This window comes from Panthera pardus, unplaced genomic scaffold (genome assembly GCF_024362965.1).
Source record: "Panthera pardus isolate Hobbes unplaced genomic scaffold, ASM2436296v1 HiC_scaffold_16, whole genome shotgun sequence".
Taxonomy (NCBI): Eukaryota; Metazoa; Chordata; class Mammalia; order Carnivora; family Felidae; genus Panthera; species Panthera pardus.
In genome coordinates, this window is record NW_026526721.1 from 114,346,057 (window position 1) to 114,374,021 (window position 27,965).

Genomic DNA, 27,965 nt, shown 5'->3' on the forward strand with positions numbered 1-27,965 from the left:
AAATTAAACCATTTTGAAATTAAAAAAAATTTTTTAGGTGTTTATTTATTTATTTTGAGGGAGAGAGAGCACAGTTGGGGGGAGGGGCAGAGAGAAGGTAAGACAGAATCCCAAGCAGGCTCTGCACCATCAACGCAGACCGCAATGCGGGGCGCAAACTCAACCGTGAGATCATGACCTGAGCAGAGATCAAGAGCTGGACGCTTAACTGACTGTGCCACCCAGGTGCCCCTAAACTATTTTGAATTTAATGTACATTATGTTGATGAGAACTGGATTGTTTGTTTGAAGCTCTGAGATTCATCTCAGTATGAACCACTTTATTTCCTACTAGGATATCCTTTTGCTATTGTGAAGATATAAACAATGTCTACTTCTATTAAAAAGAAATATATGTGCAGGCAAAATATGTTTTTGAATTGAAGATATTATTTCTTATTAACAGACTGCATGAGACACATTAATGCTTGATTATTAGTGCTAATAGAGAAATACAGAGAGTATAGTTTATCAAAAGACAAGATGCATTTTGGAATATAATTTAATTATATTAATACATGAAATGATGAAGCCATATGGAAAGTCTGATTCTGGAGAAACTGAAGGTTCTCATTTCTGTGTATCATGTTTCGCAGATGTACATATATCCCGCTGTATATCATGTTTCAAAATACTCAAAATAATACTTTTTGATGGTTTCAAACTTTATTTGGATCAAAGAAAGGTTGTTGAAAGCTTTCACTTAAAGCTGTTGGTTAAGGTGCTATTGAGAGTAAATAAAAACAAAAAGAAGTAACATAGAACTTAAGTGAGCAAGAGAGGGACCTATTCAGGTAATGTGGAAGCTATATCTAGGTGTAATTGAAGATTGACTTTCTGGCAGAAGGCATAAAGAAACATTATTTGGCTTATTCCAAACTGAGGCCAATTCTTTAGGAAGTATGCTTGAGGATATACTTGGCAATGAATTTAACAGCTAGCAAGGTCTCTTTACAGGTCGGCTTTATCTGAGATTCTGGAAGGAGAAAACAAAATTTGCCTTTATCTCGGAGCTCAAAGGCAAATGTGTGTTTGATGCCCAGGTTGTAAGCCCAGTCTAAAGAAGAACCTGATGTCGGGTCTGTAAAACATAAGCAATAAATATTTAATTAGAAACAAATGCTAATGTTTTTCTTGAAATGGAAATTCACTGGTGTAAAATTAGCAATAAAAAATAATTATGTGTACAGTTAATTGCAGTAAGGAATGGGAGTAGTGGTCTATATAGTATAGAGTGTAGAATAAAACATAATCATGGTTTTGGGATCCACCACCCATTTTAAATATGTGCTGCATTTTCAAAATTACATTTTGTTTGGGCCAGTACTCTAAATAAATTGAGTTTGTTTACTGGGCACACAGTGTTGCAGATCGAGGTGGTCTGGGCAAGTGCAAGCAGCTGTGTAAACCAACTAAGGAGGGGGTCACTGGTCACTGAAAACTCAACCAAAAAAAAATCATGCATACAAGCTAGGCAAAATTATGTTCTTCCTAATAGTTCAGGTCCCTTTCTATTCATGTTGCTTGGGTGAACTATTTTCTAGTTAAAAGACCAAGAAAGCTTAAATCAATTATTTTAAGGATGTATTTAATCCCCTAATCCAACTTTTCAATGTTAATTTTTATGAGATTTACTAAGAATGTTATTATTTGAAAATCTAAACAGACATCTAGAAGTTATATACATATAAGGTTTATACAAGTGCATGTGTATACTATAAATGCATTTATGTATATTTTCATTTGCATAATAGAAAAACTACTTTTTTGTATATAAAATAATTTATGTTCCAGGACAAGTGATGAGTTTAACTGATATTAATATTTTAGGTTTGAAGGATGAAAACTCAAAAGTTGTGATGAAGAAAGAAGAAATATTTTGGTAGAAATAGACAGGGTTGGCTCTTAAATTATTCAACAAATATTATTTATTTATTAAACAATTTTTTTAACATTTATTTATTATTGAGAGACAGAGAGAGACAGAGCATGAGTGTGGGAGGGGCAGAGGGAGGAGGAGACACAGAATATGAAGCAGGCTCCAGGCTCTGAGCTGTCAGCACAGAGCCTGACGCGGGGCTTGAACCCCCAAGCCACGAGATCATGACCTGAGTTGAAGTTGGACGCTTAATTACCTGAGCCACCCAGGCGCCCCAATTCAACAGATATTATTAAACCTTTAATATGCATGGTGTACTATACTTGGTACTGTGGAGGGTGGGTGTGTTCAGGTTACAAAGATAAAGATGATATTGATGTCTTTGGGAACTTACAGTTTAGGGGAGAGAAGTCAAAGATGCAAATCAATAGAGACAGGGAAGAATATGTAAGTACCATAAGAAAGGTAACAGTATAATCTTTATGTTGACTCTTACGTAGATTAAAAAAAATTATGTATGTCTGGTGAGGAGGTTGACATTTTATGCTCAATGCCTACTAAATACCGCCTTTATGATGGAGAGCCTTGAAGAAAAGCTAGTGTTTTTCCAGATGGAAATGGAAGAAAGGCATTCTGGCCAGTGAGCTACGAAGATGGAAAAGCATGGAGGCCTTTTTATGACGAGAGAGGTTCAGCTGGACTGGAACAAATGGAGAAGTGAGAGTTTGTGGGCAAAGCTCAGAAAACCTGATAAATCAGGACAAGGTGTTTTGTTTGGGAGGCGATAATAGTTATTTTAGTTCCATACTTAGGACTGGAAAAAGTAGAAACTGGTTAGGAGGTATTGTGAAATGAAAGCCTGAACTTGTGTAGAGTCATCACACTGGGCATAGCATTGAGTGGTCCGTGTCACAAATACTGGAATGGAAGAGTCACAAAATCTGATCAAAATGATGGAGATTTCAGTCTGGGTGGCTGAAGACAATCCACATATTATTAATAGAAACAGGAACTCAGAGAGGATAGTGATGAGGAAAAGAAAGGATAAAGGAGGGGAGACAAAAGGATGTTTAGCGCATTTAAGACGGAGCTTGAGAAAATGAATTTTGAAGTTATTGGGAGAAACATCATAAATGTTGTTTAGAAAGCAGCTCCCACACATTCAGGATCATTATCTTTTCTTGGTGAATTGATCCACTATCTTTTCTTGGTGAATTGATCCTTTTATCTTTATTAATGTCCCTCTTTGTTTCTAGCAAAGTTTTTTGGTTTGAAATTTACTTTATCTGATATTTAATATGGCTACTTCTCTTTGATTAATGTTTGTATGGTATATCTCTTTCTAGCCTTTCAACCCATCTGTGTCATATTTGAAGTGAGTTTATTGTAGGCAGTGTATTACTGAATCATTTTTTTTAAATCCACTCTGCCAATCTGTCTCTATTTAATATCTTTGGTTAAGTTTTGATATGACTTAAATCTACCTTCTTATTTTTTTGATATTTATTTTGATACTGTTTGATATTTATTGTCTGATATTTGACTCTCTGTTTTTCATTCCTCTCTTTTATGTTTCTGGTTAAATGAACATTTTAAGGATTCCATTTTGATTGATTTATAATAACATTTTTGAGTATATTACGTTGTAAAGTTTTTAGTGGTTGCTCCAAGTATTACAATATACATACATAATTTATCACAATCTGCTGATATCAGTGTTTTACCATGTCAAGTGACATATAGAAATCTTGCACTTAGTTTCTCTTTATCTTCCTACTTTTTAAATATAGCTGTCTTGAGTACTTCTGAATATGCATGGAGCATCACATCAAATGGTGTTATAATTTTTCATTCCGCCATGATGAAGAGAAGATAGTCATTCATTTGTTCATTCATTCTTTCATTACATAATCCATTGTTCTTGTTTTCTTTCTACAGTTTCAAACATTCTCCTATTACCATTTATTTCTTATTTGGAGAACCTCCTTTAGCCATTTTTATTTTTTTTAAATGTTTATTTACTTGAGAGAGAGAGAGAGAGAGAGAGAGAGAATGTGTATTCAGCACAGAGCCCAACCCAGGGCTTGATCCCCATGAATCTTGAGATCATGACCTGAGCCGAAATCAAAAGTTAGACACTTTACCAGATCAGTCACCCAGGTGCCCCTATTTCCTCTTCATTTCTGAAGGATATTTTTGCTGAATATAGAGTTTAAGGTAGATAGTTCTTGTCTTGTAGTACTAGAAAAATATCATCATTTCCTTTTGGCTTTCCATGGTTTCAACAAATCTATCATTTGAATTGTTTTTTTCCCCCCCCTCTGGATTGTTTCTGGTTGCTTTCAAAAGTTTTTTCTTTGTCTTTAGTTTTCAGAATTTTAAACATTTTTTTTTATGTTTATTTTTGAAAGGGGGGGGGGAGAATGCGAGTCGGGAGGGGCAGAGAAAGAGGGAGACATAGAATCTGAAGCAGGCTCCAGGCTCTGAGCTGTCAGCACAGAGCTCGATGCAGGACTTAAACCCACAAACTGTGAGATCATGACTTGAGCCCGTCTGACGCTCAACTGACTGAGCCACCCAGGTGCCTCTAGTTTTCAGAATTTTAATTATGATGCACTCAATGTGAGTTTTTTGAGTTTATCCTGTTTGACATTCACTCAGCTTTTTGATATATTGGTTTATGTTTTTAGGAACTTTTATAAATTTCAGTCTTTATTTTTCCATATTTTTTTCCATTCTCACTCTCCTTCTCTTCTGAGATTTTGATGTTTTGAATGTTGGATCTTTTGTTATCGCACCTCAGGTCCCTGAAGCTTTGCTCATCTTTTTTCAATTTGTTTTCTCTCTTCAGATTGGCTTATTCTTTCTTTAAGTTCACTGATTCTTCCCTCCATCATATTCATTCTGCTATTGAGCCTTTCCAGTGAATTTTTAAATATTTTATTGTATTTTCCAGTTCTGTGATTTCCATTTGGTTCCTTTTTATGTCTTTCTTTTTTCTTTCTTTCTCTTTCTTTCTTTCTTTCTTTCTTTCTTTCTTTCTTTCTTTCTTTCAGTGAGATTATTTGTATTTTCATTTGTTTCAAGGCTATCTAATTACTTGTTGAAGTATTTTAATGATGGTGACTTTGAAATTCTTGTCAGATAATTCTAACGTATAAATCATCTCAGTTTTGGCATCTATTGATTGTCTTTTCTCTTTCATGCTGTTATTTTCCTCATTATTGATGTGATAGTGATTTTTGATTGTATTTGGACATTTTGGCTATTATGTTAAATCTTAAATCTTAACTGATACCTATTTTAGCAGTCAGTCACTGTGTTTAGGATTAGCATTTAGGCTCTGGTCTTCTTCTGTGACTTGTGGTTCCGATGACAATATGGTTTTCAGAATCTTTGCATTGCTAATTTGGTCTGGTTGATTCCCCTAGTGCTGCTGGTCTCCCATTGATTGCTGCAGGTAACTACTACCTGAGTGAAAAGTGATCCCCCTAGCTTGGCCACTGGTGCCTTCCAGGTGACAAGTGCAGTCTCAAGCCTTTAAGGAAAGAGAGCACTTCCCTGATGGGAAAGAAGCAGAAGGAGGAGGAGGGGCCTGAAGAGAGAATCTTCTGATGTATGTGTGAAGTGTACCTGTTTTTTTGAAAATGTCAACTTTTAGAGGCAGTCGGCAGAGACCAAGTAGAAAAGGAGGAGGGGGAGGCAAACCAGGAGAGTTCATTGGTAAGGAAGGCCAAGGGATGGCAAGAAGAAGGGATATCAACAGGGTCCAGCATTGTAGGCAGTTTGTGGAGTGTGTGAGCTGAGATAACTGTAGTGGCTTTAGTGATTAAGAAGGCTGCCATTTTTAGCTAGAGTTGGGTTTAAGTTCATTAGAAAAAGGCATATAAAAATAAGAGTTTGGTAACAATGGAGTTAGGGTAAGTTGGAATTGTGTCTTGTATGGTGGTTTAGAGTATGCTAGATGTTTTAATAAACTTGGTCAATTTCTAGATGTACTAGTTCTCCATTTGCAGTTAAGTAAACTGTTGTGACGTTAAAGAGTATGGCTATTCTGTTTTGGCAAATTTATGTGACATTTCTCATTAAGATTAATAGTGGTTATTGAGAATGAATAGAATTTGTGATTTTTCATAATTATGTGATGTTACTAAGTTTAATAAGTTTTCTTTTATGATACCACTTTTCGTATCTTTAAAACCTTAAATTTCAAGCAAAAACTATATAAGGCATGAAATAAATGCAACACCGAAAGCTTCTCACTTTAAGAATAAATTTTTCTAGAACTTAATCTATTGACTGTGTTACTTAGCTTTTTATTTGTGTACATCTGTACCTACTAAAATACGCATATATATTTATAAAAACCACTTGCTAAATACCAGGCACCCTATTAAGTGCTTTATGTATGTTAACTCATTTCATAAATTCCTATCACAACCTTAGGATTTAAGTACCATTTGCTGTTTTATAGAAGAGGAGACTTAGGCAAGGAGAGATTAACAATTTGCTCAAAGGCACTATCTAGTTCATAGTTGAGTAAGGAATCAAACCCAAGCTGCATATCTTCAGTTTGTGCTATTAACCATTGTACTATACCACCTACTGTATGTCAATCTATAGTTCTCCCAATTGGAAGTCTTCTTGGACTTGTGCAAGATAATTTTTTGTTGTTGATGACATTTTCTTAATATATTGATATTAAAAAAAGTCTACTCCTTTCAAGGCACATTAGGTTCAAGGAACTTACTGCAATACAGTCAAAACAAGTCAAAATAAAACTGAACCAAATTAGGAATCTGGTTTTAGTCCACAGGAGTCTACATAACATAATGCTTGTGGCTTAACATGTGTCTTTTGAAAAAAAGTATTATTGACATGCATAAACATAATGACCTGTACTTTTATGTCAATACTAAGTTCTATTTGAAGCAAGAGCTAAGCTAGGGATATGTGGGCATAAGTTGAAATTGAAGATGTGGTACTTAGACACTAAAACAAAAGCAACAGAACTAGAACCTTTACATCCTATTTCTTAATCCACCATATAGATTTCAGTTTAACACAATAGGAAGGGACTAGTGAAAGAGACATTATACTGATTTTACGTGATCAAAGTGGCTGAAACTTTTGGCCAGCCCATTTTCCCACCAGGAGCTAGGGAGGAAGACTGTGTTTGCATAGGGACAAGGCCAAAAAAAGAGAGTCCAATTAAAAAGAAAACAAAACAAAACAACCACAGAAAACTGTTGAGTTTGCCCCAACTAATTCTCATGAGTTCCAGTGAGGATACATGTTGGTTGGGAACAGGAAGGTGGATGAATTAAATCGCAAATTTATCTTGATAAAACAACTTCCATTGACCTTGTATCCTTGTAAAAGTTCAGTATAATTTGTTTCTAGAAAAATCTTATCCCCACAAAAGGGAAAAATGTGTTCCCTAGACTCACATAAAATTCAGAATCACCTGTTAAAACTGAGGTTTAAATTATCAGTTCTAAATGTTCTAATTTACAAGTTCTAAAATTTTCTTTAATATCTATAAAAAAGAATTAGGGAAAATGGCACAGTAAACAATAAGAAAGACTTACAGATAGTTGATGCTATTGGGCCATAGATGTAGCGGGTTTCATACCGAGTTGATAGAACATCAGTGCTGATCTTTGCAACTTTGGCCTGGAGAAAAAGGGAAGTTAGTGTTGGAATAATAGGAAACTATGTAAATGCTGTTAATTTATTGGGGATTAAAAAATAAATTTTACTGGTTTTTTGGCAATTGAAGATAAAAATAAAATCAATGGTTAAGTGAGAAATTTATTTTTGGGAAGATATATTGTCATTGTAAAGACAATGTGAAGACAAATGTGAAATAAGTTATAAACAGTCATGTCTCATTTTGTATTTCTACCCTTTCTTTTCTCTGTCTTCTTCCTCTCTCCCTTGTTTCCTCCCTTCTCCCCCCTCCCCCCGCTTTCTTGTTTTTGTCCTTTCTTCTAAAAATAATATTCTTTCTACTTCCTCTCAGATATTTTTTGGCTTCAGATATTTGTCTTTTCCAAAGTCAGTTTCTCCCATGGTCCTGTTTCCTTTGTTTTTATGGGCATCATATTGTCATAGGACTTTTTCCACATTGGATTTTAGCATGCCAAGGGAAGAGAAAGATGGTTGACTCCTCTTTAAAATAGTCGTTAAATTAGAGTTTCTTTTCCAGAGTTAATGCATTTCATGACCTTTAATACATATTAGTGTTTTGTGCTATGAGAATGATTATTGGAATGAATTTTAATGGAATATAGTCACTAACGTATTTGTACCCTAAATGAAGATTTACTTTTAGTCTGTAATGTATATAACCAAAAGATAAATTTTTTTTTCTTAATCAGTTTAGTTGCTGTGTAGGAACTCTTTACTCAAAGTGGTTTGTTATGTGTATTTATATTTTTAATTCATAATACCATTTTTTAAGGGCAGATTGAAATTGCATTGCCGTATATTTTTGTGAACTAATCAAACTCATGGAGTTCAGATTCTCAGCTATTTTGGTTAAATAAATGACTATTGGCCACATATTGCTTGCATATTTTCTTTGTTGTATATATACAGATGGTTTTAATGACTAGTTTAAATCTCTCCTTCAACTGAAATTAAATGCTGTTGTGCTGAATACAATTGGCTGAAGTCAAAATGACAATTGTGACTTCTTTTAAAAAAATATACTTTTAAAAATATGAGGCAATATTGGAACCATCCATAGCTTTTACCAAATGTGTTATATTTATCAGCCCCCATGGGATCTGGGACACTGAACTTTATCTACTTTATTTCCTTTCTTTTACAGCAATTAACAATATCCCTTTTTATGGATTTTTGTCTATTCATACTTCCAGTTCTTGTGATGCATTGGAACCCATATGCAGAGTTTTCGTTTGTTTTAAGCTAACATGATCAAATCAGTTTTTATGCAAAGGAAAAAGATACATAGTAGATTTTTGTTCTTGAAAGACAGTGCATTCTCAGTGAGGAGGCTTTACAAACACTTATAATGTTCTTTCTTTGGATAGTAAAATAATTAATATTGTTTCCAAGTTGATCCGGAGGATAAAAATACAATGGATCTTCTTAAATATGGCATCTTAGGGACAGGAATAGCAGATATCTTTGCTGTTCTGTTAGACTTTTGCTGTGTGTGGTTTTATAGTATGACCCATGGTGAATGTTTGGATAACAGTTTATGCATTCATGGAATTCTCCTCTGGATGGCCCACACATTTTTTCCTACTGGCTTTATCTTAGAATCACATTGAAAGATTTTATATCCTTTTATCACATGAAGAATTAATTTAGGAATTATGATTTTAACTCTAAGGTAAACTTTATTAGTTCTTTTCTTTGGTATGAAAGTGTGAAGTTCTTTCACCATAATGCAGTTGTTCATAAAGAACAGTTGTTCATGAAAGTCAGTGGTGGTGTGTGTCAGTGCATAAACCGTAGGTTTTTTTTCTACATACCAGGTCCTTGTAGTTAGGTGGCAGTTTTGATGTATATCCATAGGGAAACAATAGCATCTGGGAGTAGGAATGGAAGGTGATATAGGCCTTGATTGATTTCAGGTGGCTTCGAATGAAGTCAGTGACAGCTTTGGTCTCTTTCTCGGACTCTGGTTCTGGGCCCCGATAAGTTTCTGCACATGGGTCCTTGGTGTTCGGAAAAGCTGCAGTGGATGTGGAGGATGAGATCGCAGTTTGCTCCCCATCAGTAAAGATTCTGTCTCTTCTGATGTGGACTTGCAAAATGTTTTAAACATTTTCATTTCCCGGGTTTACAGGGCTGCCTCAATCTCTCTGGTGTCATAGTCATTGCAGACCAACTTTGTACATAAAACTCATAGGGTGACAGACCCAGCCCAATGGAATATTCTTAGCCTTGTTTATTTTGCTTCTGTTTCCCAGGGTCACAGGAATAATACATCAGAAGCAGCCCAGGGCCTGGAGCCAGATAGACCCCAGTTCCAGTTCAACCCTACTCCACAATTTGTTGGGGACTGGTGTGAATTTCATTTTTTGAGCCTGAGTTTCTTCATCCTGGTTCAGCAGGCAGCTCTCACTTAGGGATAGCTGCTATTCTCATAATTTTTATGGTAGAATAGAATTAAGAGCTGAGGTGGTATTTTCAACAAAATTAGTTACAGAAAAAATTTATGAATTGGGGTAGTGGTAATTTTTCCTTGACTGTAATGATGAAGTCATATTTGTCTAGCAACTGTCATCTGATGTAGCAGACTTCTGCTTATCATTGCATTTCTGTTAAGCCTTTTCACTTTCTTTGCCCCCAGCTGTTTCTTTTCACAAACATCTGAAGAGCTATCTCTGTGTTGGTTTTAACCACTGGTATTTCTTGGCTTTTATCAGACCAGGAAGAGGAGGGACCCGAGACCTCTCTTCAGATTATCTGAATTTTTATGCATCTGGATGTGTCTGATTTTTAGCAAGCTAGATATATTAAGAAAGAGATGGTTTGATAAACAACCCCATCCCTACTTCCTCCCATATAACAAAACATTCATAATGTTTCTAAGGTAGGGATGATTATCTTTATTTTTTAGATTAGAAAATTAACACTCAGGGAATACATAATATTTGCTGAGATAAATAAGTGGTTTAACTGAGTTTGGTGTCTGAACAGTCTTTATAGCTCTTTTTCTTGAGATCAGGTCTACTACTCACAGTTCCATGAGGCATTAAAGTTCCTGTTGAGGTCAGTGCCGATGCAGTTGGAGTTTTGGTTCTTGGAACGATTTTTTCTCCACATGCGATTCTGCAGGATTGAATGATGGAAGTGTTTACATCAGATCAATTTGCATTTTTCAGTTCGATCATTTCAGATCCTCTCTGCAGGTGTCTACAGTTTTATTTGAAACATACCTAGTTAACTTGAGGCTCTTTATTATGAAGAAAAATATATTGTTTTCTTATAATTTGTAACATTTTCAGCAACATTGTTTTTTATATAAATATTCTAAGGCCTTGATAGGATAATTTAGTTAGCTTTAAAAACTGTTGATTAGTTCTTGGTACTAGAAAATTATCAACAATGTTCTGAAATTACCTATGATTTAAATTATAACTTCATTACATTCTTCACCATTTATAGATTTCAGGTATAATACAGGTCAAATTGTGACTGTTAGAGCATAATTTCCAGAAAATAAGTGGATGTGATAGTATCTGTCTGAAAGTTCAGTATGAATCTTTTTTTTAAAAAAAAAAATTTTTTTTAACATTTATTTATTTTTGAGACAGAGAGAGACAGAGCATGAACGGGGGAGGGGCAGAGAGAGAGGGAGACACAGAATCAGAAGCAGGCTCCAGGCTCTGAGCCATCAGCCCAGAGCCTGACGCGGGGCTCGAACTCACGGACCGTGAGATCGTGACCTGAAGTCGGACGCTCAACCGACTGAGCCACCCAGGCGCCCCGAGTATGAATCTTTTTTAACAGCAGTGAGTCAATACAGGATTCCGTTAAAGGACAGATTATTTGTGTCAGTCTTTATTTTTTGATACAGTTATTCCACATCAAATTTTGTTACAGATAGATTGGAATACAGTGCCTTTTGCTTTGAGGTCAGTGTTCTTAATATCTTTTTTTTTTTTTTTAAGTTTTATTTGTTTATTTTGGGAGAGAGAGAGAAAGAGACAGAGCATGTGAGAGGGAGTGGGGGAGGGGCAGGGAAAAAGGGAAAGAGAGTAGCCCAAGCAGGCTCTGTGCTGTGAGCACAGAGCTCCATGTGGGTCTCGATCTCACGAACCACGAGATCCTGACCTGAGCAGAAATCAAGAGTTAGATGCTTAAGTGACTGAGCCACCCAGGTGCTCCAGTGTGTTCATAATGTCTTTAAATGACTTTTATTTTTAGGTGGAATGTGCTTTTGCCATATCCTATAACATACATTTCCTTTATAATTATTGCTTAATTTCATTTTCCTCACCAGCTTCAGCGGCAAAAATTTCTTATTATTTCAAGGACACCTACTGCAACCAGCAAATCATGCTTGCCTTAGTCTGAAATTGAAATTCTTAAAAATATATTTTTCTGAATCAGAATTAACTGGCTATCCAACTTAATACATAGCAATCACTGTGCATTCAAGTTGGTAAATACTATGTTGTCCAAATGTGAACAAGAGACCATAGAGCGTTACCTGTGTCCATGACCAAATATATCCATCAACATTGAATACAGGAAGAACATAGAAATTCATTCGGTCCAGGAGTTTGGTCATAATTTTGTTTTTACCATAAGTTTTGGCTGCCTGTAGGAGTAGGAAAAAATTAAACTATTGGTGTAAAGTTTAACACCATGTGGAAAGCTGTGGTTATAATAGTAATAACTATCACTCCTTAAGTCATTTACTCAAGTTCACATGATTTCAAACATATTTCCCCTAAATAGCATAAAAATAAGTGACCCATATAAAAGTCACTTATTCAGACTGGTGAAATTAATTGAACTGAACATTCTTTTTTTTTTTTTTATTTTTTTATTTTTTTATTTTTTATTTTTTTAATTTTTTTTTTTTCAACGTTTTTTATTTATTTTTGGGACAGAGAGAGACAGAGCGTGAACGGGGGAGGAGCAGAGAGAGAGGGAGACACAGAATCGGAAGCAGGCTCCAGGCTCCGAGCCATCAGCCCAGAGCCTGACGCGGGGCTCGAACTCACAGACCGCGAGATCGTGACCTGGCTGAAGTCGGACGCTTAACCGACTGCGCCACCCAGGCGCCCCTGAACTGAACATTCTTTAAAGGATCATTTTGTCAAGACAGTAGCATTCCACATACAGCATGCAAGATGTTTTATAGGAAGAATGGAGGCCAAGTGAAAAATTAGCAGTACATAGTGTTCTAAATGGATTCTTTCCCTCACATCCTCTAGGTAAATATAGATTGAGTTTATAAACATAGGAATCTGTAACTATTGGAGAAAATTCATAAATTAATTATAAACAGGATTAAATAAAAATGTTCCATTAATAAAAGGCTCAAGCATTTAGATTGGCCAATCAACTCCTTTTCTCTTATCAGATTGAAATTTATCTAATTATCTGTACTTTCTATGGCTACCTAAAATCTCTCTCATTCTTGGAAAATCTCTTCCAGGTACATCTGTTCCAGAGCCAAGAGATTTTTTGCAGCCCTATCACATGTATTCCTTTGTAGCTCTTGGCCCTCAGCTGGAAGAGCTAAAACAAGTGTAGAGATAAATCAGTTCTCCTGGCAGAATCGTTCCTAGTGAAAGTATCTATGCCCAGAAAGCCATTGTCATTCATATTACATCAGCATGTTGTATGCAAAAGCTGGCAGAAAAGAGAAAGTTATTAGATGGTGGGAGTCAGAATAGACTAGAATGAGAGGAACAACAACTTATAAACTGAATTTGCCTTTAAAAAAAGTGAGTTATTTTTCACTTGGAAAGGAAATTAACTATGAAAATTCCAAGTGCCAATTGATTGGCCAATTAATTATCTAAACAGGAGCTAGAGATCTATATGCTTTGAGCTCATTGAAGAAAGGCAAAGATTGTAGCTTGTAATATGAAGATAGTTTCAGATCATCCATACTTCACTATAGGAGAAACCGTATCATGCCCCCCCCCCCAAAAAAAAAAATTCTTTTACTTTTATAAACTGTCAGCTGGAAGTCAAGAATTTTGAAGGAAGGTGTCAATTTTATAAAAACCCCAACGATGAGTAAAATCCAGAGCATTTATTTCCTGACAGCACCAAATGTGGGCCCTTCTAGTTAAGTGGAACTGCATTCATTTGGAAAGGGGTGTTGCCACTCCGTGAAGTGCTGGAGATTTGACAATCAAAGGAGAATTGTATGAGCGTTCCGATTCACTTACCTGATAGACAAACCACTGGCAGAATGCTGGGGAGATCCATTCTCGTGCATGAATGCCACAATCCATAAAAATAGCCTTTCTCCTTTCATCCCTTTTCCCAATCTATTTAAAATTAAACTTGAGATATTATTTTGCATGAACTCACACATTGATCCCTTGTTGTCCAATAACTCATTCCTGTGCTCAAAGCAATTCTTTCCCCTGCCTTCTGTTGAATAACTGTTTATGCACATATTGTTTTCAGGGAGGATCACTTCACTCTATATCCTGAAGTGTCTATACATAATTCATAATCGATTATATAGTATATCTTTTAAAAAAATTTTTCCTAGTGTTAGAGTTGCTTTTATGGTTTTTAAAACAATCACAATATATTGTTTTTCTTATTTTATTGTTAATATCCTTTGGTTTGAGAAATAGATGATAGGTTATTTTGTTTTGGCCATTTCCTTTTGTTTTTCTGGCTTCATAAATGGGATGTTTAGCCTGGGGTGGAAAAGATTTTGTAGTTGTGTTTGCAGTGGGGAAGAGGAATGGTGGCTGGATATTTGAAGGGCTGTCATTTTGAAGGGAATTTAGATTTGTTTTGGCTAGTTGGAGAGAATGAATGGATGGGAATTCAGGGTAAGGAAGGGCTTCTCATTTATTAAGGGGATGCTTCAGGGAGCAGTGTCTCTGGATGTGCAAGCATCCAGCAGCAGCTGAATGGCAATTGTCAGCTCCATCATAGAAGGGAATTCTCTATTAACATAGGATTGAAATGCCTCACTTACTGTTCTGGGACCCTATGATTCTGTGATATTTAAACTTCTCTTAACTTAAACACTTAAACACACTCTGACTTAAACACTTAGTCATCAGTTACACTGAATTTTAATGGATGGAACACTATTTTATACACCAGGCACATCATAAACTCTTATAATAAAGGTATGGGACAAGGTATTTGTCTGAGTTTGTCCGTTGTGTCTCACAAATGGTTTATTCAAGGACTTTCTTGGTTTCACCTAAAACCACCTATCACTTCTATTTTTGAATGGACATTTAGAGCTTATATGTTCTTCAAAAAGATAAGACTTTATTGTCTCAAAATTCACTAGCTGTGTCAAAGTAACTTTAAAATTTTCTTTTTTAACGTTTATTTATTTTTGAGACAGAGAGAGACAGAGCATGAACGGGGGAGGGTCAGAGAGAAGGAGACACAGAATCTGAAACAGGCTCCAGGCTCTGAGCTGTCAGTACAGAGCCCGACGCGGGGCTTGAACTCACGGACCGTGAGATCATGACCAGAGCTGAAGTCGGCCGCTTAACCGACTGAGCCACCCAGGCGCCCCTCAAAGTAACTTTTAAATTAGTGTTTTTTCAACAATTATAAGAATCAGTAGTTCTTGAATTATTTTTACCTTGAGAACATATAGTGGATTATCTTCAACAGTGGTTCCAATTTTAATACGAGAGACCATTTCAGGATGCTTATGCACCATTTTTTCAGTCCAAGCAACAATCTTAAGAGCAAAACCAATTTTGAGGAATTAGAATAAAAAAAAAATGAGAACAAATATTAAGGGTTACAGTTTTTTTACAGGCATTTTATACTATACCTTGTCCCAGTTATTGTATTTTGCATAGCTGTGCCTGCCTGGGATATCTTCTTTAACATCAAACTGTTTTTCAATCTCTTCTTGTAGATCATGGATCAAGATTCTGTGTGACAGGGGAATGATAAAATACACATTTACTGGAGGAAAAAAACCCACAGTTATCTTTCATTTACAGAAATTTTCTCTTCCTTCTGCTCTATCTTTGATCAGGGTTGTCCTGTTTCTTCATTATTCTCTAACCATCTCTTTTATAAATGTTGTATGTATGGCTTCATATATTCCCATTTATCTGGAGCTGTGCTGTTCAAGGTGGTGGTCTGGGCACATATGGCTTTAGAGCACTTAAAAATGGGGCTTGTCCAAAAAAGAGGTTGCTGATATGTAAAATATGCACTAGATTATGAAGACTTTGTATAAAAATTATGTAAAATACCTCACTAATGAGTTTTATATTCATTACATGTTGAAAAATAATATTTTTCAGTATTAGATTAGATTTAATATTAGATTAAATAAAATATATTGCTGAATAAATTTTGCCTGTTGCTTTTTAACTTTTTTAATGTGGCTACTAGAATCTTTAAAATTGGACATGTGGCATGCATTATATTGCTGTTGGTCAGCCTTGATTTGTAATCACTCTCTAACTTTCTTCAAATGCACACATGCACACAATACAGGCAATAGTGGATATTCTTATGTACAAATTTGCTGACCATCCCTTATCACTTCACACTTCCAGAGCTGGGAGAAACTTGAATAACAATAATAGTATTTAGCGCTAATAGTATTTAGCGCTTACCATGTGCTAGTCATTGCTCTAACCACCTTATATACATTAACTCATTTAATTGTCACATGAAATTATTACCCCCATTTTACAGATGAGAAAACCAAGGTACAAAGTGTTTAAATAACTTGTCCATAGCTGTAGAGCTGGAAAATGGTTAGGCTGATATGGAGGGGGTGAAATAAGATGCAGGAAGAATTCTTAGGAGGCTAATATTGGGGATCCAAAAGTCTTATACCTTTACCCTCTTCTCTATTTTCATCTTATTCCTGAGTTATTTCATCTCATCACCTCATTCAGTTCCGTGGCTCTAATGGTGACCTAATGGTTTCCCACATTTGTATTTCCAGTTCTGGACTCTCCCCTGAAACTACCACTGCTCTAGCTCTTCCCCTGCCTCTCCCGGGGCTTATGTGTCCAATTGCCTACATGACATTTCCACTTGATTATCTATTTGTTTCATATGTTCCATACTTTATTTTACATACATTATTTTATTTTTATCTTAATAATATTATTACATACATTATTTTACATACATTACATACATTATTTTTATCTTGCTAATATTATTACCCTTTTACAGATGGGGTCATTGTTGCTCATAAAGCTTAAATACCCATAATTTGTGTATGTTGGGGTTGGGAATTTGAATGCAACCTTGTCTGACTTTAAGATTTATATTTTAAAAATGCCATTGTCATCTCATATATACACAAATATTTTTGTATACTTTGTCTGTTTTGGGATTTTCTCTTGTGCTCCACTGATCTGTTTTCCTGCTCTTGTGTAAGAACCAAACCATATTAAATTATAGTTTTAATATTGAATTTTAATATTTAATGTAGTGTCTCCTTATTCTTGTTTCCAAATTTTTGAGTAATTTTACCTGTTATTAATAAATTTTTTTCAGGATCATTTTAGAAATTAATAGAATTATTAGAAAAATATAGGCTCTTCATTAGAATTATATTAAATTAAGAATACATTTGAGAAGAATCTTAATAATAATGGACGATAATATAGCTGTCTGATTTTTCAGTAAAATTTTGTATATTTTGTGTATTTATATATTTTTATTAGCCTTGTGAATGGCTTTTTTTCTCACTAAACATTTGAACTGGTTATTATTCATATATTAAAAAACTTATTGCTTTGGTTATACTTATATATTAGCTATCTTATTAGTTAAAAAACTATGTTTTTACTTCCAAGGATTTTTTAGCAATGTCTTTATGGGTTTTATAAGGGTTTTAGGGTAGTTATTTCTTCTGCAAAAAATTATGCTTTGTACTTTTTTCCAATAACTATTTTTTCCCCTTCCTTTATTGCATTGGCTAAACTCTGAACAATGGAAAATAATAGTGGTGAAAGAGGGCATTCTATTTTTTTTCCCGGTTTCAACAAGAAAATCTGTCTTTCACCACAGTATATAATGTTGATTGCCATTTGAGATTAATATGGCAATGTCTGTTGATACGATCAAATTGTTATCCATTGATGTACAGTTGCATTGAATTTTATATTAGATTCCTTAATGTTAAATATATTACAGCCATAAGAGATTAACAAACACCCTCACATAAAGCTTCATTCTTCTTATTTAAAATTTTTTTGTTTATTTATTTATTTTGGGAGAGAGAGAGAAAGAGAGAGAGAAGCAGAGAGATGAGAGAGAGAAAATCCCAAGCAGGCTCTGCTCTGTCAGCACAGAGCCTGATGTGGGGCTCGATCTCAGAAACCGTGAGATCATAACCTGAGCTGAAATCAAGAGTCAGATGTTCAACTGACTGAGCCACCCAGGTGTCCCCATAGTATTTTAGATATAATTATTAAAAAGCTTGTTTAATCTAGAAGGAATACATTGGACATAGGTAAAATGGCTTGTGGGAAGCAAGCATACTATCAGTCAGTGTTAGCTTAAGGAAAATAAACTAATAAATAGAAGGATTTAGCAAACATAGGTCAGTGGTCCTTTGGTACAAATCCAAAGACCCAATATATTTTAATAATGTAAATAGCCCTTCTGGTTATCATCCTTTTATAGCACAGTGTGAAAATTTAGGTTGGTAATAGTAATCCCTCAACTATATTAAACTATAGTATTCACTATATTTTACAGGGCAGACGGAGATCAATGGCTTATAATAGAAATACTTCAGTGAAATATTTAAAATCAGGGATGTTTTGAATTTGTACTTGAGCAGTTTCCTTATTTGGATTATCATATATGCCATTGACTTCTTATAAAAGCATTACTGCTGTGGATGAAATGCATGTGTATTTTCCCTCTGTTTTCAGTAAGTCCTATATAGGAAGATACTGTCTATTTTTTAACATTCATTCAAGTCATTTAAGACAGTATCATGCACTCTTACCTCCATAAATCCTATCATGTAAGGAAGTGGTGACCTGGTGGGAAGAGGCGCTATGGTCATTTCTGGGTTCCAACCCCATTGTGGCTTATACTTTATGTGATATTGGGGGAGGGAGGTTAACTATCTCTCTGAACCTCCGTTTACTCACTTTTACAATGGAACCAAACATCAGCCAGGATTGTGGTGAGGATGAAATGAATTGAACTGTGGGAAGCGATTGGCAAGCCATAGGTTCCCAGGGAAGTTGGGTCAGAAAATTGACAACCAATTCACAGACTTAACGTGTCTTTAAACAAGGCTTTGGCGGTATGTGGTTGTTTGACTCTGATACTTCGATTTCTTACGATAATGAACTGTGACACTGTAGCACCAACTCTATTTGTCGGTTTCTTCTTGCTGATTGACTGGCTGATCTGAGTTTGGAGACAGAAGATAAATGAGGTATACTTCTAATTAGAGTTTATTTAACACATGACACCAAGTACTACTCATGAATATTGATTCCCATTAACATTACTGACAAACACATTATTATGCACATTATATCTAATTCACTGTATGCTTGGCTTTTTGACTTATGATGAATCTGGGATTTCTCAGAAGAAAAATTGTGACAACAGATTTGGAGTCACGTTGCACTAAAGCTCACGAAGCCTGAGAGAACCATTGGGAATTACATTATGGGTGGTCACTATAGACAATGAATTAATTCCTTTAATTAATTGTTGTAAGTTCTAAAGAGGGTGTGAGGCTTTTGCTCTACCTGCATTTATGGAAGTAGAAGAACCAGGCAAAAGAGAAATTTTATGGTCCCAGAGGTTGATTCGTAACATAAGGCAGTATTAATTAGTCACAGGGAGCTCGTATCTAAGAATATTTTTAGACTTACACATATCAATTTAGCCTCTGTGATAACAACAGCAAAAGAAAATCGTGTGAGCTAAAATACGACCTTTCCACAAAGCAGCTGCATGAGGACATGAGAATGGTGCCAGATTGTTGCTGATAGGGACTAGAAATTAAGCCTAAGCCTGGAAATTAAGAGCCAGGGCCAGATGTTATTTTCATGAGCCCTTCCACTAACCAGCAGCCAGGCTTAAGCAGATGAAACCAAATTACTTTCTCCCAAATATTATTTTAGTGTTCCAAGATTTGCTTAATTTGTTAAATTCCTAAATGTAGATGAAAGGATAAATAATTATCACTGAGGATTTAATGATGGAAATGGCTAATGTTTATTGAACCTGTATTATGTGCCAGACATTCAGCTCAGCACGGTATTTACATTCTGTCATTTAATTTTCAAATCATCACTATTAATTTGGTACCATTTTCACTCCCAAAAGTTAGATAGAGGTTTCCAAAGCTGACATAACTGTTAAAATGCAGAATTTGGGATTTTAACCTAGAGGTGTCTGACCTCAGTGTTCTCGAGCCATTATACAACAGTGCCTCCAGGCACAAGGAGTGAAATTCCCTGGGTATCGCCCTCGGATCTGTAGTCTTAGTCTGCTGAGTACTATGCAGCATTCGCCCAGCTGATCAACTCTCCTGGAAGGCTGTGCCCCAAGGTCAGGAAATAGATAAGAAGTTCAGAGAAGAGGCAGGATGAATCCTATTTTGACAATTTCAATACTCCCTCCATCTGTTAGTTTTAAAGAGTAACAGAGAAATGGAGAATGGTAGGTCAATGTATGTGACTGCCATAGGCTCTGGTGTGTGTGTGTGTGTGTGTGTGTGTGTGTGTGTGTGTGTGTGTGTGTACATGCAGTGGGGAAGCGTGTTCCAGGGAGGCAGTCATTGTTTTGTTTTGTGCCTTATAAACTGGTCTGGATTGCCTCTACTCCTCCATGCCAATGTTCCATCAGGATAGGGGCTATTCAAATAGCATGATTTCATGTTTCCACAAGATCCCATTTGTCCCTAGTAGCCCCCTGAGTTACCATGTATCCAACTTTGCATTTACTGACATGGATTTCTCAACATTTGAGGCATACCTCTGTGTTGGATATAAACTTTAAGGCACTATTATATTCACTAGGAGGGAAGGGGAGCATGTGGTGATAGCCTTTAGTTATTCCTTATTATACAGTGTGTATGTGTGCATGTGTGTGTGTGTGCACTCATTTAAACACATGTATAAGTGGTCTTTCCCTCACTTGCATAAGTAGAAGTAAAGGAACCAGGCAAATGGCAATTTTATGGTCCCAGTCACTCTTGGAAAACCTCTATGAAATACCATTATAAAGATGAAGAAAATGAGGTTAAGAGAAGTTAAATAAATCATCAATGTTTAAGTAGCTAATGTGTGGTTTAAATGGTACTTGACTTGGACAGCCTCATGGAGAATCCAAATTCTTATTTACCACACTCTTCTGCTTTCCACCATGACCAACATCTCTTTGCCATTTGTATCAGGTATAACTATACCTGCTTTACTCTTGGGCAAGTAATATATAAAAATGTAGAGAAGAAGGAAGAATGAATGGGACAAGACATTAGAATGGTTTATTTGATTGAAATACTTATTTCATAAGACTGTGTATATACTTGGAATATGAATTTGTGTCTGACTAAGCTTTATTAGGTAATTGGGCATTAATCTGAAGTGTTGATGAGTAAGTTTGGTATAGAATAGTCAGTTCAATGTGGATTTCTTTTGCATTTCCCATATAATCTTATGTGCATCTTAATAAGATTTCACTTAATTATATAATTTGAGTTTTACTATATTTGTGTTACATCATATATATTGATAGTTGTTTTCTGAATTACCTTTCATTACCAGTTCTTTATTTTCTGATTTTAACTCTTGATCAAAGAAAAGATATATCTTTTGCATATATAATCCTAGGTGTATTTTAATATGATTTCACTTAATTGTATAATTTGAGTTTTATTGTGTTTGTGTTACATCATATATATTGATAGTTTTCTGAATTACCTTTCATTAACAATTCTTTATTTTCTAATTTTAACTTTTGATCAAAGAACAGATAATCTAAAATGTATCTGAAATACAAATATCTAAAAGGTAAAGCAATTAGTAAAAACACTAGGGTTTTTAACTGCTGACTCTAATAAATATGGTGTCTGCTCCTTTAGACTCCGTCCAATAGGTGTGCTTTTCTTTAGACATTTTTTTCACCAGTCTATTCAGATTTGTTGGTATGTATATGTTGTTTGTTTTTTGGACTTGGTCTTTTATGATTTTGTGAAAGTATAAACAAAAATGGAGCAAACATGCTACTTTCAAATCAAATCTGTCTTAGTAATTTAATTTTCTAAAAAAAATTACACAGATACTTTAAACTAAAGAGTGGTTTATATGCACTGTCTAATGAAGGGTGTCTAAGTAAATCATTGTGTCAAACCAGCCTCTTAATGTGGTTTTATTCAGACTGCTGCCTGGGTCCACCAGATGTTTCTGTTCTTAGAACACTCTTCTGTTACTGACTGGCACCAAGTAACACATATAATTAATATGCAAATAAAATTATCTATATAATTAGTACTTGGAGACAAGATTTAAGTAGTCCTTGTCTGCACAGATCACTTTACATATTTATATTTCTGAGGAAGGTAACTATCTAATTATGTGGCTTTCCCACAACTGTGGCTAATTTGGACCAATTTCTAGAAATCATGTCCTAATTAGATAAAACTAATTTTTATTGGTAGTTTAACACTTTGGGTCTTGAAGTAGATAGCAAAGAAGTATTTTGGCATAAGACGAAGTGAAAAGCACACTATATTTGTGAGGATCTGGATTTAGACCTCTGTTTGAGTCAGAATTGTTTCAGGCTAGGAGAGACCTGGAAGTCCAAAGAGGAGAGAGAGAGGTGCCACCTGCCTAGTTATCTTCTGTCACAGTGATTTATTCCACTGTCCATACTCATGTCAGGCAACTAGCTTTTTGTCTACATTACCAGAATATTAAGGAAGACATAATACTTCATTTTTCTGCTGCTATTCAAATCATATTAAACAAAATTGACAAACTAAAATTTATTTTAGCTCAGGATGGATACTTAGTAAGAATTAGTTGATCACAGGAATTTGTGGCAGGTCTATAGTAATGAAGTAAAATGAATATAGTAATTGAGGCACACATTTAAGAAGACTGGCTGTGAAGTGAATCAAGAGACATGGTCACCATGGGGTATCCAGGGTGGAGGGGTGATTTCTTTTAGATGCAAGAATGAAGACCATCTGAACCTTAGCATAAGCAGAGTCTATAATACACTACCAGTTTCTGAGATCTTCGAGGTACATTTAAAAGTGTCTATTTCTAATTTTAATGGTGAAATTTTAATGGTGAATAGAAAAGTATGTATTGATACATTACAAAGGGTTAAATGCTTATATAAATTAATTTTGAATATGTGCTCCTCAATTATTAACTTCTACATTTGTTTCACAATCTCTTTAAACAACAGCAAAAACAAAGACAATGATCAACAACAATCACAGATAATGGCCTGCTAACTTTTTAATCCATTAAGCTATGAAAAAGAATTTTGCTTACTTGTCTTATATTTGTCTTTCCTTAATTTTAATTGAGTTTATATTTATTGAGGATACTGTAGCAATATAAACACAATCAAGTCATGATAAGCAGCAGTAAATCCTGCTCTGCAATGTCTCAGCCAGAAGAAGAAGGCTTTTTTAGTTATTGCTCGATGTTGGGTAGCAGAGGCATGAAACAGCAATTCAAAAAGAAAGAGCTAGTGTTTAGCACTGTTTTGAGTGGTGAAGGTCTCAGTAAAGGGAATTGCTGGTGGGTGCCTGGGTGGCTCAGTTGTTTAAGTGTCCAACTCTTAATTTCAGCTGGGGTCACGATCTCACTTTTCTTGAGATTGAGCCCCATGTTGGGTCCTGTGCTGACAGCATGGAACCTGCTTGGGATTCTCTGGGATTCTCTGGGATTCTTGGGATTCTCTCTCTGCCCCTCCCCCACTTGCCCTCTGCCTCTATCTCTCTCAAAATAAATAAAAAATATATATATTTTAAAAGGAATTGCTGAGATGACAGGAGCTGGTGGAGTGAAAACAGGACCCCTCACTACATCAAACACATTTTTTTTTATGTTCCCTGTGAATCTTTTTTTCTTTTTTTTAAATATGAAATTTATTGTCAAATTGGTTTCCATACAACACCCAGTGCTCATCCCAACAGGTGCCCCCCCTCAATGCCCATCAAACACATTTTGTTTTTTATGTTATGTCTGGGTCTGTGATATGTCTGAGCTCCCTTGTTCACTGCCCCAGGGCCTAGACTGTGCGTGGCCCATGGTTGGTGCTCAGTGAGTTTTAAGTTTCCCTTATTTCTCTGTGGGACCATAATGACTCATTTCTGTCTCTTTGGCCATTTGAGAATTCTCTCCTGTTGAATTTAAGTCTTACTCAATTGCATTGCTTTGCTTTCTCTGAGGAAGAATTTATTTCACAAAGAATTATTTATTATATATCTTATATTCCCACATCTCTGACTTAAAGATGAGCACAGTTATTTGCGTCTCCTTTTATTTAGCAGTCGAATTCAAATTCTCAAGAATGAGGTGCTCACCATAGTGCCTGAGCTCTGTGTTGATTACCTGTCAGAGGTGATGAGTGTGGTTAAACCATCTATGCCTGCAGCAGTGCATGATATCTTTACTAGGGGATGGGTTTTGGAGATGGCAGATATAGGTAATTGCCCTTCTTGCAGATCAGAACAAAAAAGATGGGAGTTGATTGGCCAAGTTTGATTTTATCCCCTCTATAATTAGGCCTCAATAGTCTGGAAGTAACTGTAAGTTTTATCTCATAGAGCTTTCATTTTCTTGGCCCAATTAAAAAATAATACTTCCCTCTCAATTTCAAGATTCCTCAAACTTTGAACATCTAACACATTGGAATATTTCATAGGACTTACTCATAGTGCATTTTATTTTGATCCAAAGAAGACTGGATGGACTGGGATTCCTTTTCACTAACTCGGAAATCTATTGTCATATTAGCAGCTACGTGGTGAGCGGCATCTGGATACCAGAAGTCAAGCTGTGGAGATGAGTTCAATGTTAGTCACAGTTCCTTGTTCACTCAACACGTATTTCTTAAGAAATAATTATGTATCATATACTACAAAAAGAATTTGGGGTTCAATGTGGCTAAGGTATTGACTCTTCTCTTAATAAGCTTGTGAGAGTTTGCAAATATACTGTTGAATATTAGGGAGTGAGAAAGAAACCATTTGTACTGATCACTTTGTCAGGACATAGATAGTATGTATAAATGCAACAACAAAAAAAGAGTAGCTTTTGGTTTATCTGTTTGATTCTACCATCTTGGAGTTGATTGGAGTTGTTTCACAATTGATTTAGCCATAGAATCTGACTCTAATTGGGAATATAGATTAAAAAATGGCTCTCCCACCCTGCCCCTGAGTCAGGCCTCAAAACCAGTTGCCTCTGTAAACTTTGAAATTCCTAGAAGGTTTGTGTCCAACAGAAGGCATAATCGCCAGCCCTGTCATTTTTCTAGCAATATGTTCTTGGGCAATACTAAGACTCCTTGGGTTTCACAGGCGCCTGGGTGGCCCAGTGGGTTAAGCATCTGACTCTTGATTTTAGCTCAGGTCATGATCTCACAGTTGGTGAGTTCCAGCCCTGCATCAAGCTCTGTGCTGATAGCATGGAGCCTGCTTGGGATTCACTCTCTTCCTCTTTCTGCCCCTCCCTGTTCATGCTCTATCAAAATAAATAAATAACACTTAAAAAAAAAACAAACCTCCTTGGGTTTTAAGTCTCTTCCCCAAAAATAGGGTTAAGAGGACTCCATCGGGAGTGTTGTAAAGATTGTGAAATGCATATGAGGTCTGGGACATGCAGGAATTTAACAACTGTTGATTCCCTTCTCTTTTTCTTCCTTTAGCTGAGAATTTCAGAAATTCGGTGAATGGACCCAAAAGGATGACATTTGGATTAAAATAAATAAGAGAAGATTTCAGTTCTTGTTGTTCTTCAAAACCATGCTCAAGGAGTGCCTGGGTGGCTTAGTTAGTTAAGCATCAGGCTCTTGATTTTGGCTCAGTTCAGGATCTCACAGTTAGTGGGTTTGAGCCCCACGTTGGTCTCTGCGTTGATGGCATGGAGCCTGCTTGGGATTCTCTCTCTCTCCCACACTCTCTGCCCCTCCCCCACACACTGGCATGCTCTCTCTCCACAATAAATAAATAAACTAAAAAAAAAACACCATAATTGTGAAAACAAATGAAATACAATTCCCCAACTTGGGAAATGTGAAGGAAAGGTGCATTTTCCACCCACCATTCCAAGCTTGTAGACATGTCTAAGTCCACCTGGCTATTTTGTAGTTGATTCGCATTCTACCTCTAGGCCAGCCAGTTATGTGCTGATATGAGGCTGCTATGAACCAACCAATATTTATTGGTTTATTTTTATCGCATTCCTACAGCATAAATTGGACATATGAGGGATGCAGTATGATTTAAAGTCATTTTTGGTGTTCATGGAGCTTGAAGAGTGAGAAAAAGGGTGGTGGAGCAGGAGACCGTAGAGCCTAGCAGTTTGGCAGGTTATGAAGGACTTCAAATGCCACACCAATACCAACAGAAACTTCTTTAACCATGCTTATTATGGCCAGGAGCCCTTCTGAACATTAACTCTTAGCTTACTTAGCCTTTATAACAACCTTAGGAAGTAGGTAAGATTATTATCCTCAAATTACCGAGGAGGAGACTGAGATCCAGAGAGGTTAAGTAACTTGCCTAAGGCCACAGAGCTAGCGTATGGCTAGTATTTGAAACTCTGAAGGCCATGCTCTTTCCACACTAGGCGACATCTCACTAAAAAGCTTCAGGTGCAGGAATAGAATAATCAAGTTTTAGAGCAATCAGGTTGCAGTGCAGATTTGGTTTGTGGGAGGCAGGGCTAGAGGCTATTGAAGGATAAGAGGCTATTGAAAGTGTCCTGGTAAAATGTAGGGCAGCCATGAATTTGGCAGTGGCAAGGGAATGAAAAGTGTGGATTTGAAACACATTTGGGAATTAGAAGAGCAGAACTTTTGACTGGTTTGATGTGGTGGTGAGGGTGTGTGTGACTGGAATAAATCCCAGATTCAGTTCTGGGTTTAAGTCTGCTGTGTCGTTTAGGTCATTTAAGTAACTGTCTTTGAACTTCAGTCCTTTTGTTTTAAGTGGGTTTATGCCACTGACACTGAAAATCTGGTGGAGAATTTGAAGTGACATGTATCGGGTGGCTGGCACAGTGTATGGGAGCAGCTGAGTAAATGATAAAGTGACTGTGTTAGCTCATTGGATTTTATTTTATTCTAAATGCTTATTTATTTGTTCTGAGAGAGAGAGAGAGAATGAGCTGGGAAGGGGCAGAGAGAGAATCCTAAGCAGGCTCCATGCCCAGTGCAGACCCCAGTGTGCTGCTCGATCCCACAACTGTGAGACCATGACCTGAGCCAAAATCAAGAGTTGGATGCTTAACCGACTGAGCCTCCCAGGTGCTCCTAGCTTTTTGGATTTTAAAATAGTGATTGAACTTTAGGACTTGAACTTTAGATTGAATATTAAATAGGATTGAACTTTAAAACTTTCCTTTCAAAGTGGACCTACTCTTGGGAAGGGTCACATCTTGGTATTATCAACCATTACTTTGATGTTATCAGTTAACCAGTACCTTGATGGTATCATAATTTTAAGAGAAACTATGCCACTGGTGGAGATCAGGGTGGCAAAGAGGAGGGAGGGGAAAGAGCCCCCCATAAAGGTATCACAAGTGCCTGACTCCTTATTTCACAATTTTACCTAGAAAAAGCTGTTGTTTGCAAAGCTTTGGGGAGGGAAAACAGGACTGGTAATTTGGGAAAAAAATAAGCAAAAACAAGGGAAGTAGCGGCAATTGGCTGAATTACCCAAGTAGCTCCTGCCACTTCTTCCATCTTTGTTTCGGGAAGCTCCGTGTGCATTAAAAATAAAATACAAAAGAGGCAGCTTTTAGAGAACAGAAAGAAAAGATAAAATAACCCTCTAGATGCTTTACCTGGTTGGTTTGGGCCAAGTCCTTTATGATGTTTGCTTGTTTTTCATCCTGGAGCTTCACGCGGAGCACTTTCTCCCTTTGAGAATGCAAGAAGATGAAACACGTGAACTGTAAAGCAGCATTCCTTCACCCTCATCCTATACAGAGCCTGGAACAAAGGGTGGGGAGATTTACCCGTCGAAGCGGACAGGAGCAATTGCAAGGGTGGTAGCAATCAGACCCACAGGCAGGATGAACCGCATGGTTCTTCTGTGCCTGCCCCAAGACCCTCTGCCAGCTTTATGCCTCAGCTCTTATCTGGATGAGCAGCTGATTTCCTGTGA

General features: G+C 36.2%; 1 protein-coding gene across 1 annotated transcript; it reads right to left on the reverse strand.

Moving 5' to 3' along the window:
* Positions 1 to 683: 683 nt before the first annotated feature.
* On the reverse strand, positions 684 to 27,926 carry CPA3 (carboxypeptidase A3). The gene is made up of 11 exons (XM_019439119.2): positions 27,817 to 27,926; positions 27,643 to 27,718; positions 24,504 to 24,628; positions 15,420 to 15,522; positions 15,222 to 15,323; positions 13,819 to 13,920; positions 12,117 to 12,227; positions 10,642 to 10,732; positions 9,427 to 9,629; positions 7,510 to 7,594; positions 684 to 1,120 (listed from the first exon to the last, which is right to left on the reverse strand). The coding sequence occupies exons 1-11, from the start codon at positions 27,882 to 27,884 to the stop codon at positions 933 to 935; spliced, it is 1,254 nt and encodes a 417-aa protein (XP_019294664.1). The 5' UTR covers positions 27,885 to 27,926; the 3' UTR covers positions 684 to 932.
* Positions 27,927 to 27,965: the final 39 nt, after the last annotated feature.